A 13941-nucleotide genomic window follows, 5' to 3' on the forward strand; every position below is an offset into this window, starting at 1 on the left:
TAAACAATAAATATATACCGCAAAGTTTTCAAAGCATAAAATTTAAAGCAAATGTAAACAACACTAAAGATGATTAAAATAACTGCATACTTTTGCTAATCCAAGCATCTTTATTATATCTTTTTCCCAGTATGGACGTCTTCTTGTACTTTTTATTCTGGTAACAATATGCAGTTTATGAGGGTTCTGTGGATCCCCACCATATTTTTCATGATCTTCAGGTGAGGCCTGAAACACCTAGAAAGGAAAGAATTATAAATGGTAAATTTCCAACTTACACTGTTTCTGTGTACCTCCCGTTTTTTCTTAAAAGACACATACACATACACAACTACATAATTATCTCATCCTTAATCATCATGTAATCCTCAACCTCAAATTGAACATTCCTATCAGTCTGATTATGCAGATAGATGGAGTTTAACCTGTAGAACAAAGCAGGAGCAACCAGATGACACTAAATAATATAAATGCCAAGAGAACCTGTAAGCACTGCTATGAGCTGGGCACTGGGCTGCATCCTCTTCCCTCCCTACTCTCAGGTGAAAAGCTGACTATCAAGTGGGAAAACAAACGTGTAAATTAAAAATGAAAATAAAACCTAAGTATAATAAAAAGAATCTACAAAGTATTATGAGAATACAGGCAAATGACTAATGAACTCTGCCTATGAGGGATCAGAAACAGCTCCACAGAGCTAATATTTGAATTAATTATCTAAGAATCAAAAGGTTCTAAGAAACTATGCCACAGAAACACTCCTCTAAGTACACAAAATGTACGAATAATAAGTACACTAAATGTACCGAATAAGGATGTGTATTCTAACACTATTTGTAACACTGAGAAATTTAAAGGCAATCATGTTCCTCACTATGATAACATTATGATGCATCCATTCTAAATAAAATGATTAATAATAAAACTAAGTAAAATGGTACAAATACACAAATACTTTTTTTTTTTTTTTGAGATGGAGTCTTGCTCTGTTGCCCAGGCTGGAGTGCAATGGCACGATCTCAGCTCACTGCAACCTCCGCCCCCAAGGTTCAAGCGATTCTCTTGCTTCAGCCTCACGAGTAGCTGGGATTACAGGCATGCACCACCATGCCCAGCTAATTTTTCTATTTTTGGTAGAGACAGGGTCTCACCATGTTGGCCAGGCTGGTCTCGAACTCCTGACCTTGTGATCCGCCTGCCTCGGCCTCCCATAGTGCTGGGATTACAGGCGTGAACCACCGTGCCTGGCGCAAATACACAAATTCTGATATATACTATAGGATACAATACTACCATTAAAATGAATGAGGTTTACTGTCTTTGCAGGTCTTCACATTGAATGATGGCCATAATATATTCTTCAGCCAAAAATCAAAAAGAAATGTCCACACAATTATGTGTTGTAAGCTGTTATGTGCATCATCTGTACCAAATACATGAGTGTGCATATGTGATATATTCTATAAATACTGTTTCTAAGACTCATATAAAATATATACAAAGGTCTCAAAGACATTAGATCAAGAGTCATACCTCTGGGGAATCAGATTGAGAAAAAAAATTGACCCCCAAAAAGATGGTATTTTAATAAAAAAGAATATTATTCAATGATTAAAAACAGTTTTGTAGAAATGTAAATAGTGTAAAAGCATTCTTATTTCTCCACAGCCTTGCCAGCATCTATTGTTTCTTGACTTTTTAATAATCGCCATTCTGACTGGCGTGAGATAATATCTCACTGTGGTTTTGATTTGCATTTCTCTAATGATCAGTGATGATGAGCTTTTTTTCATATGTTTGTTGGCCACATAAATATCTTCTTTTGAGAAGCGTCTGTTCATTTCCTTTGCCCACTTTTTGATGGGATTGTTTGTTTTTTTCTTGTAAATTTAAGTTCCTTGTAGATTCTGGATATTAGACCTTTGTCAGATGAGTAGATTGCAAAATTTTTCTCCCGTTCTGTAGGTTGCCTGCTCGCTCTGATGCGAGTTTCTTTTGCTGTGCAGAAGCTCTTTAGTTTAATTAGATCCCATTTGTCAATTTTGGCTTTTGTTGCCATTGCTTTTGGTGTTTTAGACATGAAGTCCTTGCCCATGCCTATGTCCTGAATGGTATTGCCTAGGTTTTCTTCTAAGGTTTTTGTGGTTTTACACTATTGGTGGGAATGTAAATTAGTTCAACCATTGTGGAAGACAGTGTGGTGATTCCTCAAGGACCTAGAACCAGAAATACCATTGGACTCAGCAATCCTACTACTGGGTATATACCCAAAGGAATACAAATCATTCTACTATAAAGACACATGCAAATGTATGTTTATTGAAGCAGTACTTACAATAGCAAAGACATGGAACCAACCCAAATGCCCATCAACGATAGACTGGGTAAAGAAAATGTGGTACATATACACCATGGAATACTATGCAGCCATAAAAAAGAATGAGATCGTGTCCTTTGCAGGGACATGGATGAAGCTGGATGCCATCATCCTCAGCAAACTAATACAGGAACAGAAAACCAAACACCGCATGTTCTCACTCATAAGTGGGAGTTGAACAATGAGAACACACGGGGAGTCGGGGGCAAAGGGAGACCATTAGGACAAATACCTAATGCATGTAGGGCTTAAAACCTACATGACGGGTTGATAGGTGCAGCAAACCACCATGGCACATGTATACCTATGTAACAAATCTGCACGTTCTGCACATGTATACCGGAGCTTAAAAAAAAAATGTATACGGTGAGAGATTCATATTATATTACTAGACAGAGAGAGCAGCTAGAGAAGCATTGATTCATATGAGATGAATCACATCTTAAAACATACAACACAGATTGAACTCCTTATTCTACTCTTTCCTCCTCATTACTGCACTTGACTAGTCTAAAAGAAAAAAATTAAACATACAACAAACAAGGATGTGGAAGGAGTTGGCAGCAGTTATCTCGGGGTGGGTGAGATTAAGAGCATTTTTTTGGTGAGTTTTGCTTGTTGATATTTTTCTAGGGATTTTGAAGAGATTAGGGTGAGAAGGATGGTGGAGATCACAGGAAGGGGTAGGTGCACTAAAGAAAGGTGAGAATATTTAAAGGAACAGTATGAAGGAGCACAAAATATTTTGGAAAGGCAAGTGGTTCAGGGTAGCTAATATGAAAAAAGCATGAAAAGTAATGCAGGGGATGAAGTTAAACTATGTGCGTCTATGTTGAGCCTTTAGAAATTACCACTGGGGATACAAAATTAATGAAGGTTAGAACCAATAGGACCATGTTTCTAAGAGATTTGCAAAGAAAACTCTTACCTGAGAATAAAACCAACTGGGGATAGAGACTGATACAAGGAAACCCAGTTAGGAGGCACTTATGACCATGGTTTAAGAGCCTGAACTACAGTAGCTGTAACAGAAAAAGGACTGATATGGGAACTCTGGGCAGTAATACAGATGGATTTGCATTGGGTGAAGAAGAGGGAGGCTGAGCTTGATTCAGATGTCTCTAGTCTGGGAAATCAAATAGAGGATGGTAGCATTAACTGACATAACTAATAGAAGAGATGCACCCTCTTTTTTATTTGGTTGTTTGGAGGGAAAGTAAGATGAGTTGAATTTTGGATATGAACTCGAAATACCTATGTTATCCAAGTAGCAATGTCTAGAAACCAGTTGAGAATACAGGAGAATAAAGGAGTAAGTTCAGATGAGAGGCAGGGGCCGGGCGCGGTTGCTCACGCCTGTAATTCCAGTACTTTGGGAGGCCAAGGGGGGTGGATCATGAGGTCAGGAGATCAAGACCATCCTGGCCAACATGGTGAAACCCCTTCTCTACTAAAAATACAAAAATAGCCAAGCATGGTCACACATGCCTATAATCCCAGCTACTCGGGAGGCTGAGGCAGGAGAATCGCTTGAACCCGGAGGGTGGAAGTTGCAGTGAGCTGAGATCACGCCACCGCACTCCAGCCTGGAGACAGAGCGAGACTCTGTCTCCAAAAAAAAAAAAAAAAAAAAAAAAACAAGAAAAAGATAGTCAGGGGCTATTTTCATGAGGTTTAAAGGTTTTCACATTTATCACAGTTGATGATCGAAATCACGGCCTTGCACATTTATTTTATTTAAAATTCCAGAGCACAAACGCAGGATGTGCAGGTTTGTTACATAGGTAAACGTGTGCCATGGCAATCTGCTGCATTATTTGCTGCACTTATCAACCCATCACCTAGGTATGAAGCCCAGCATGCATTAGCTCTTTTTCCTGATGCTCTCCCTCCACTTGCCCCCTACAGGCCCCAGTGTGTGTTATTCTCCTGCCTCTGTCTAGCCTTGCATATTTTAAATGAATGCCAACATTTGTATCTATCCTTCCAGAAATACAGAGTAAGAAACATGGAAAGATATAAGACAATATAGTTGTGGAAAGAATAGCAGTGGAAAGACAATGACTTTAAAAATAAAAAAGATTTCTTTATTTTGTTTTGAGACAAGGTCTCACTCTGTTGCCCAGGCTGGAGTGCACTGATCCGATCATGGCTTACTACATCTTTGACCTCTTGCTAAAGTGATCCTCTCATCTCAGCCTCCTGAGTAGCTGGGACTACAGGCATGCACCACCACACCTAGCTAATTTTTAAATTTTTTGTAGATACAGAGTCTCACTATGTTGCCCAGGCTGGTCGTGAATTCCTGGACTCAAGTGATCCTCCTGCCTCAGCCTCCCAAAATGCTAGGAATACAGGTGTGAACTATTGTACCTGGATGAGATTTCTGATAAAAGAACACCAAGCACATTAAAGGTATCAAAGTAGTCAATGGTAATGCCGTTCTATCTTTTAAGAAAATAAATGGAGAATGGTAGTCACCAGAAGCTAGGGAGAGGGGAAAATGGTGAGTTACTATTATTATTAATTTTTGAGACAGGATCTTCCTCTGTTGCCCAGGCTGGAGTGCAGTGGCACAATTATAGGTCATTGCAGCCTTAACCTCTTGAGATTGAGCAATCCTCCCCGCTCAGCCTCCTGAGTAGCTAGGACTACAGGTGTGTACCACAACACCCATCTAATTTATTTATTTATTTTTTTCGGTAGAGACTGGGTCTCCTTGTGTTGCCTAGGTTGGCAGTTATTATTTAGTGGATATAGAGTTTCAGTTTTGCAAGATGAAAAGAGTTCTGGAGATGGATGGTTGTAATAGTTGCACAACAGTGTCAATTACCTAATGCCATTGAATAGCACACTTAAAAGTGGTTAAGATGGTAAATGTTATATGTGTATTTTACCACAATAAAAAATATTAGGAACCCCCCACCCAAAACAAATAAACAAAATACCCAGGCTTTACAAAGCTAAATATAGTCTTTACCATACAATCCAGCAATTATGCTCCTAGGTATTTAACTGATGAGTTGGAAATTTATGTCCACACAAAAATCTATACATGAATGTTTATAGCAGCTTTGTTCATTACTGTCCAAAACTAGAAGCAACCAAGATGTTTTCCCATACGTGAATGCACAAATAAACTGTGTACGTCTATGCAATGGGATATTATTCAGCAATAAAAAATAAGCAAGCAAGCCACAAAAAGACATGGAGGAACCTTACAGGTATATTGCTAAGAGAAAGAAGCCAGTTTGAAAGGGCTATATACCATATGATTTCAGTTATATTACATTCTAGAAAAGGCAAAACTATGGAGATAATAAAAAGATCAGTGGTTACCAGGGGTTGGGAGTTGGGAAGAATAAATAGGTGAACCACAGGTGATACTTAGGGCAGTGAAACTATTCTGTATAATACTGTAATAGCGGATACATGACATTATGCATTTGTCAAAACCCATAGAACTTCACAACATGAAGACTGAATGCTAGTGTAAACTATGGTATTTAGTTAATAATACTGTGTCCCGTTGGTTCATCAGTTGTGGGGGACACTGTGTATGCTGGGGGGAGGGAGCACATAGGAACTCTCCATACTTCCCAATCAATGTTTCTGCAAACCTAAAACTGCTTTAAGAAATAAAGACTATTAATTAAAAAACAAATAAAAACAGGCTGGGCGCCTGTAATCCCAGCACTTTGGGAGGCCAAGGCGGGTGGATCACTTGAGATCAGGAGTGCAAGACAAGCCTAAGCAACATGATGAAACCCCGTCTCCATTAAAAATACAAAAATTAGCCAGGTGTGGTGGCGCGAGCCTGTGGTCCCAGAAACTCTGGAGGCTGAGGCACAAAAACTGTTTGAACCTGGGAGACGGAGGTTGCAGTGAGCTGAGATTGCACCACTGCACTCCAGCCTGGGCAACAAAGCAAAACTCTCTTTAAAAAAAAATTTTAAACAAAAATCAATGGCGAGCTTAGTCAATATTATCTAAAAGAATGATAGGTACACAGAAATGAAACAGAAAAAGCTGAAAGATCCAAAGTAACAATGATCAATACGGAAAGTGAAAATGAAGAGTGACACAGTGAGAGCCTGAGTAGGAAGACCCACTGCTTTCTCAGGACAATGGTGATACCAACACACATGTACAAACCATAAGCAGGAATAAGTAGACTGAAATAATAAAAACCCATTACTGTGAAGGCCAGTGACACAAGTGACAGAACAGTTTTATTTTTATAATCACCATTTACATAAATCCCACTATGCTTTAAACTCTGTACCACCACCTACATCCACATACAATTTAACATAAAATCTTTCAATATTACAAAAATAGGTACCACTTAAAACATATATTTAAAAACAACACTAACATTAAAAAAAAATCAAACTTTGTTCTTACTTTTTCTGGAATTCTTGATCTGGTGAATTTGTGACGAATCCAATCTGTACAAATAAGAGACTCCACACCTTTTGTCACGGTCTAAAATATGATATAAATCATTTGTTTTTTAGAATTCTGTCAGTACAGAAATCCATACCCACCAATCTTTAGGTAACAGAAGTCTGTTCCAACCTACCCTATAATTATTAAAGGTATATCTTAGCTCCCTAGCTGAGTGAATGCATCCCATCCAAGCACTAACATAATATAAAGCTAAAAGCATATAAATATACTTTTAGACCACGGATTGGTAACCGTTTTCTGTAAAGGACCAGATAGTAAACATTTCCAGCTCTAGAGCTATGTAGCCTCCATTGCAAAAACTCAGCTTGGCCATCACAGGGTAAAAGCAGTCAGACAATATGCAAACTTTCCTTTTTTTTTTTTTTTTGAGATGGAGTCTCGCTCTGTTGCCCAGGCTGGACTGCAGTGGCGCAATCTCGGCTCACTGCAACCTCTGCCTCCCGGGATCACGCCATTCTCTTGCCTCAGCCTCCTGAATAGCTGGGACTACAGGCGCCCACCACCACATCCAGCTAATTTTTTTTTTGTATTTTTAGTAGAGACAGGGTTTCACCGTGTTGGCCAGGATGGTCTCGATCTCCTGACCTCATGATCCGTCCACCTCGGCCTCCCAAAGTGCTGGGATTACAAGCGTGAGCCACCGCGCCCAGCCGGGTGTGGCTATTTTTCAATAAAACTGTTATCTACAAAAATAGGTGGCAGGCTGAATTTGCCCTAAAGGCCATAGTTTATCAACTCTTGCCCTAGACAATGTGCAATAATTCACATTTAACAAGACAATACAAAAGAAATAAAAAATGAGTTTCTAGTTTCCCTTCTAGTTCTAACAATGTCATCACTCCTAGTTCCTACCTCTTGTTCCTGCTCTACATTCCTCCAATCCCATTTCTCTCAGGCTGCTGAAGAAAAAGGATTCACTGCCAGCCTTTCATACCAGGATACTGCTGTGGGAATGGGCAACAGTCATTCCTATCATTCCCTCCCAGCATTTCCTGCATTGCAGAGATGGCATAAACCACTAGAAGACAGGCATTGGGCTGAGTTCTGCTGCCTACCAGCTGTGAGACATGAGACACTTACTCTCTCAGAGGGTCAGTTTCCTCAGCTCTAAAAAGGAACTCATATTGACCTCACAGGATTAATCTGAGGTTAAGGTAATATATATAAAGCCCCTTACATTGTTGTCATCTGCAGCCAGGAGCAGGTTAACAGGCTCATCTAGGCTCTGGCCCTTATGAGCAGATTAGGCTGCACCACTGCACTTTCCATAAGCAAGCCTAGAAGGAGATACATGAAAATGCTAACACTGAGGGTCTCTTAGAGATTATTTCTCTTCCTTCTGATTTTCTGTATTTTTCTAATATTTTATTATTGAAAATGCACTCCTTCCGTAATCTAAGGGGAAAAACAACCTAAAACTTTAAGATTAAGGCAGACCAAGGGGAATCAATGACAGCCATTTTTTATTGGCATGTTTTCCAGAAAAAGAACTTTTTTGATTCTAGATCTTTAGGGATAAAACAGCAGAAAAACCACACATAAACAAGATTAACTTTCAATATCTAAACAATTTCGAAAAGGAACTGGTGAAATAACTTAATTTTGGGTGGCCGGGGCGGGTGGATCACAAGGTCAGGAGTTGGAGACCAGCCTGGCCAATATGGTGAAACCCCCGAGTATACGAAAAATACAAAAATTAGCCAGGTGTAGTGGCAGACACCTGTAGTCCCAGCTACTCAGGAGGCTGAGGCAGGAGAATTGCTTGAACCAGGGAGGCGGAGACTACAGTGAGCCCAGATCGCGCCACTGCACTCCAGCCTGGGTGACAGAGCGAGACTCCGTCTCAAAAAAATAAAAAAAAGAACTTAGCTTGCCTTGTAATGATTTAAAAAAAAATCATAAGGGGTAGAAAAGACAAATTCTTGAAAAGAAACACTTACCTGTAGTCTGCCTGGGGGCCTCTGAACTACTAAGCGCAAAATCCCAGCCATAAGTGTAGTGATTGCTCTCTTTAGAGCCTGTGGGAAGTAGGAAGTAGACCCGTCAGTCAACTATGTCTTGGAAATGAACAGGTTTCCCCTTCTCTAGTATTAAAAAACTAAGCAACAAATTAATGGTAAACTTAAGTTTAACAGTAAAACATATTGGTTATTTTAATACAATAAGGGCACGAATTAATTTATAAATGTTTTATTCAACCACAGGTAGTAATTATACACATTAACCACATCCCATTTTCATCAAATGAGTCAGTCCTAGATTGATTCCACAAAATTACTATCATTTAAAGTGTCTTCTTCAACAATGAAGGCAGATAAAGAATGCTTTGCCATAGAATCACAGAAAATTAAAGAGCTAGAAGGAACTGAAGAAATCCCAACTCCTATAATTAGAACTGACTGCCCACATCCTTACTTTATGAATGAGGATCATGAATTCCAGAAAGTTCAATAATTTATCCAAGTGCATCCAGCTATTGATAAAGTTTGTGGTCTGGAACCTCATTCTCCTAATTCCTAAGGCGAGTGCATTTTCACTAAATCATAACACCTTTCTGTTAAAAAGTAGAATTTTTTTTGCTTATTTGTATTTTTTAAACTATTCTCAATGCACACGCATTGCTTCAACAACCTAAAAAGGTCATATTTATTGAATTAGACACAAAACAACTGTAGCCTACTATACTGACTTATACTGAAAGCAGAAAGATTAAGTTCATGAACTACGTGTATATCTCGGACAGGTTACTTAATTCGTGCGTTACAATTTTTCCCCCAGAAAAGAAAGAAAATACCTGTCTTGCAAATGAGTTATTCTACAAAGCACCTAAAACAGTACCTGGCATGTGGGAAGCCCTCAATAAATGGTAGCTTTTATTATTATTAAATTATTGCAAAGCTAATAAGAATACTCTTAAAACTGCAGTCCCCAACCTTTTTGACACTGGACCAGTTTCATGAAGACAATTTTTCCACAGATAGGGAGGGGTGGAAGGGAAGGTTTCCGGATGAAACTATTCACCTCAGATCATCAGGCATTAGATTCTCATAAGGAGCATGCAATCTAGATCCCTTGCACGCACAGTTCACAATAGCGTTCACGCTCCTATGAGAATCTAATGTTGGACTGCTCTGACAGGAGGTGGAGCTCAGGTGGTAATGCTCACTCAACCGCAGCTCACCTCCTGCTGTGCCACCTGGTTCCTAATGGCCAGCAAATGGTCTGGGTCTAAGGCCTGGGGTTTGGAGACTTCTGCTCTAACACACTAAAATAGGTTAAGTGTTGTAATTCAGTGTCCCACAGATTCTAGCTCATTCAAGTTCTGCAAGTCTTTCCTGTGATGTGGATAAAGCAATGGAACTGTGAGAATCAATGCAAGACGTCTCCTGAAGAGAGCCAGACCTCAGAAACATTCCTCAGCAACTGAACCTATCTAATGCTAGATTATTTTACCAGACTTCCTCGTATCAAGGTTAGGTACTTAATCCAACATACTTAGCTTCACACTTTAAAAAATCTTTCTGATCACTTAGATCTCAACAAAATCCTAACTGGACTTCTGCTTCCATTCCAATTCCCCTAATATCTTTTTTGTATATCAGCAATAAATCATCTCATTAAATCTTAGATGTCACTCTGCTCAAAAATCTTCCAGAGAGCCAGGATTCTCACTGTTGAAGTGGGAGGTTACACATAAGCAAGAGGGGAAGGCTACAATGATCCTTATATACTAGATTGGAAATGGAACTCATGTTTAGCTTAATATAGCTATTGAGGGATATAGAAGTAATTATAGATATGCATATATACATGGGCTAGCTCTGTTAGCTGAGAAGACTTAAAGCAATAGCACTCAGTGGCAAGGAGCACACCCAGTGCCCAGATCTTGGCTGCATTCTTTAATAAAAGGAACCAGTGCTTCTTTGAGAAATGGCTGATTATGTCTGGAGCACTTTGTAATGCCAGAAAGGAACTACTGGAAAAAACATAATGATGGGGTATGTCAAAGGGACACTGCAGTCAACTGTAGCCAAAGCTGGAACAATTTCAGCAACAAAATAAGTAACAAAGTATTACTGGCTTATAATCCAAACCAAAAAAAATAAATAAATAAACAACCCTAAATTCATACTAATATAAATAGGTGAATAAGTTAATGAGAAAGAACAAATATCCCATTCAGAAGAATTCCAAATAATTTATGTAGGTACTATCTTCCAGTATCTTCCCAAACACCTAACTGCCTCAAAACTGTCAATGATATCAAAAACAAGGAAAGTCTGAGAAACTGTCACAGTTAAGAGGAGCCTAAGGAAGAAGTCATGACCATTAAATGTAATGTGGTATCCTGGATGGGATCCTGGAATAGCAAAAGGACATTTGGCAAAAACTAAGTAAATCTAAATAAAGTATGAACTTTAATAACGTATCAATATTGGTTCATCAACTGTACACAGGTATACCAAACATGAAAGGGGGAAACAGTGTAGCATATATAGAAACTCTGTACCATCTTCACAACTTCTTTGAAAATCTAAAACTATTCAAAAATAAAGTTTATTTATGAAAAAATTAAAATTCACTGTGATTTTGATCACAATGAAAATCAAATTCTTTTTTTTTTTTTTTTTTTGAGACAGTCTCGCTTTGTCGCCCAGGCTGGAGTGCAGTGGCCCAATCTTAGCTCACTGCAACCTCTGCCTCCTGGGTTCAACCGATTATCCTGCCTCAGCCTGCTGAGTAGCTGGGATCAGAGGCACGCGCCACCATGTCCAGCTAATTTTTGTATTTTTAGTGGAGATGGGGTTTCACCATGTTGGCTAGGCTGGTCTTGAACTCCTGACCTCAGGTGATCCACCCGCCTGGGCTCCCAAAGTGCTGGGGTTACAAGCATGGGCCACCACCCCCGGCTCCAATTCTTAACCCTCACCCTCTCATGTCTTTGTAGCACAGCATTACCAACCTTCCCCACCTCCAGGACTCCATCTCCAATTACTCTCTTGCTCGATCACCAGACATGCTGCCCCCCTTGTTTGATCTAGAACTAGTCAAGCAGGCATGCTCCCTTTGACTGACCATTCCCTCTCCTGAAATGATCCTGATATTTACATGGCTAATTTCCTTATCTTTTTCAATTTTTGGCTCAAATCTCACCTTTTCAATGAGGTCAACCCAGATCACATCATTTAACATTTTCACCCAAACTCCAACTGTCAACACTCCCAATTCCTCTTCACTTTGCTTTCTATTGTGCTTATCTTCTAATGTAACTTAATTATGTTAGGTTTTGTTGTTTAGTGCATGTCCATTCAATAGCATGCTAATTCCATAGGAAAAAGGTTTTTAGATTTTGTTGTTTTGGGTCTGTTATATTAATAGAAGTATCCCAAACATCTATGTAAAGCGGTATCTGCCCTATAGCAGACACATAATATATTTTTGCAGAATAACTGAAGTTTAAATATTTGCAGACTTCTGAAGGTGTGACAGTCAAAAGTTACAAGTTTTTAGAGACAGAGTCTCGCTATGTTTCTGGTATTGAACTCAGCCTCAAGAAATCCTCAATTTTCCCAATAATTGGAGCTAGGTGTGTGTCACCACGTTTGACTCAAGGAATATGTTTATTTTATTTTATTTATTTATTTTTTTGAGACGGAGTCTCGCTCTGTCGCCCAGGCTGGAGTGCAGTGGCACGATCTGGGCTCACTGCAGGCTTCGCCTCTCGGGTTCACGCCATTCTCCTGCCTCGGCCTCCCCAGTAGCTGGGACTACAGGCGCCCGCCACCACGCCCGGCTAATTTTTTGTATTTTTAGTAGAGACGGGGTTTCACCGTGTTAGCCAGGATGGTCTCGATCTCCTGACCTCGTGATCCTCCCGCTTCGGCCTCCGAAAGTGCCGAGATTACAGGCTTGAGCCACCGCTCCCGGCAAGGAATGTTTTAATAAAGTAAAAGTTACTGTTAATAATTAGGCACGTAACTCCTGGACCCTGAAACCATTATGCTGTCTCCTGTAAAACAGGAAAATATCAGGCATCACAGGAGAAGTATGATCCCATTTCTATTTTTTTAAATGTCTGTGAACGTGTGTAATCAGAAAAACTCTGGAAGGTTGTCAGAAAAACGTTAACATACCCCTGGGGGTATGAAAAAAGGCGTTTTTCCTCCCCCTTCTCCCCCGTCACCGATCGATAGTTCTTTTGTCTTTTTACAATGAGCATGCATGCAACAGGAATGTTAAAAACCGATTTCTTTTTCTAAATCGACAATGTATATAATTTTTAAAGTGGGAAAAACACTTCTGAAATACAAAACATGGAATCACTCTTGCAGAGATACCAGAGATCTCTGAAAGCTGGAAGCGTGTCTCTTCTCTGAACTCCTAGTGCCTAACAAGCAGTAGGCAGCCCTCATTACTGCCTCTTAGCAAAAAGGGCAGAACAGCTTTTGGTAGGTCTCGATCAAAATGGTAACAAATCACAGTTTTAATAAAATGGCAAATATTCTAACTGCCAACTCTTGGATGTTTGCATTATAAAATGAAGCAATACAAAAATAAAGACAATTTTCTATCTTCATTAAAAAAAAAAAAAAAAGCAACCTTAATACCCAATGGCAACCCTAAGTTATGAATAAAGCAGCAGCACAGAAAATGCTGCTTGGGTTCCCTTTCCCAAGCTGTCCAGCCTCGGCGGCTCCGTTCTTGAGCTCCAAGAGTCTGGGCACAAAAAGCCGCATGGGCCTGGATCCTGCAAATTGGGAAACGGGGGGATCCTGCAGGCCAGTGGCCTTACGGGAGCCAATGTGACGGGATCAGGCGCAGACCCATTTAGGTTGTCGTAACAGGCCAACTCAGAACGCAATAGGGAAAATCAATTAGGATCTGCAGAGGGTTCCCGGATACACCTTGCGAAGAATGCCGCACTCTCCGCCACTCATTCCCCACTCACCAGCACCCGCTAAACCTTCAGCCTGAACTTTTCCTCCGAAGGGAAGCAGAGCAGAGGAAGAACTACCAAGTGCTACATTCAAAGCCTGCCGTCGCAGTGAGCGCGACTTGCAAACTGAGGCATTTTGTTCCGGCGAAATCCC

General features: G+C 39.9%; 1 protein-coding gene across 6 annotated transcripts in view; it reads right to left on the reverse strand.

Moving 5' to 3' along the window:
- Window positions 1–13941, reverse strand: part of LOC100458972 (large ribosomal subunit protein uL30m) — an 83204-nt gene that overhangs the window by 51355 nt on the left and 17908 nt on the right. For 3 of the 6 annotated variants that reach the window (XR_010136164.1, XR_010136163.1, XM_024241835.3), the window contains exons 1-4: window positions 13800–13927; window positions 8791–8868; window positions 6785–6865; window positions 91–237 (exon numbers count right to left, since the gene is read on the reverse strand). Coding sequence is in view for 3 of the 6 variants with exons in the window: in XM_024241835.3 (XP_024097603.1) it covers window positions 91–237; window positions 6785–6865; window positions 8791–8841 (279 nt within the window). In the remaining 3 variants the exon portion in view is untranslated. Of the gene's footprint in view, window positions 1–90; window positions 238–6784; window positions 6866–8790; window positions 8869–13799; window positions 13928–13941 lie in introns of those variants that run through there. The other 3 variants (XR_010136162.1, XM_054547341.2, XM_063713367.1) reach the window with 1 other exon arrangement.

Source organism: Pongo abelii, chromosome 12 (assembly GCF_028885655.2).
Source record: "Pongo abelii isolate AG06213 chromosome 12, NHGRI_mPonAbe1-v2.0_pri, whole genome shotgun sequence".
NCBI lineage: Eukaryota > Metazoa > Chordata > Mammalia > Primates > Hominidae > Pongo > Pongo abelii.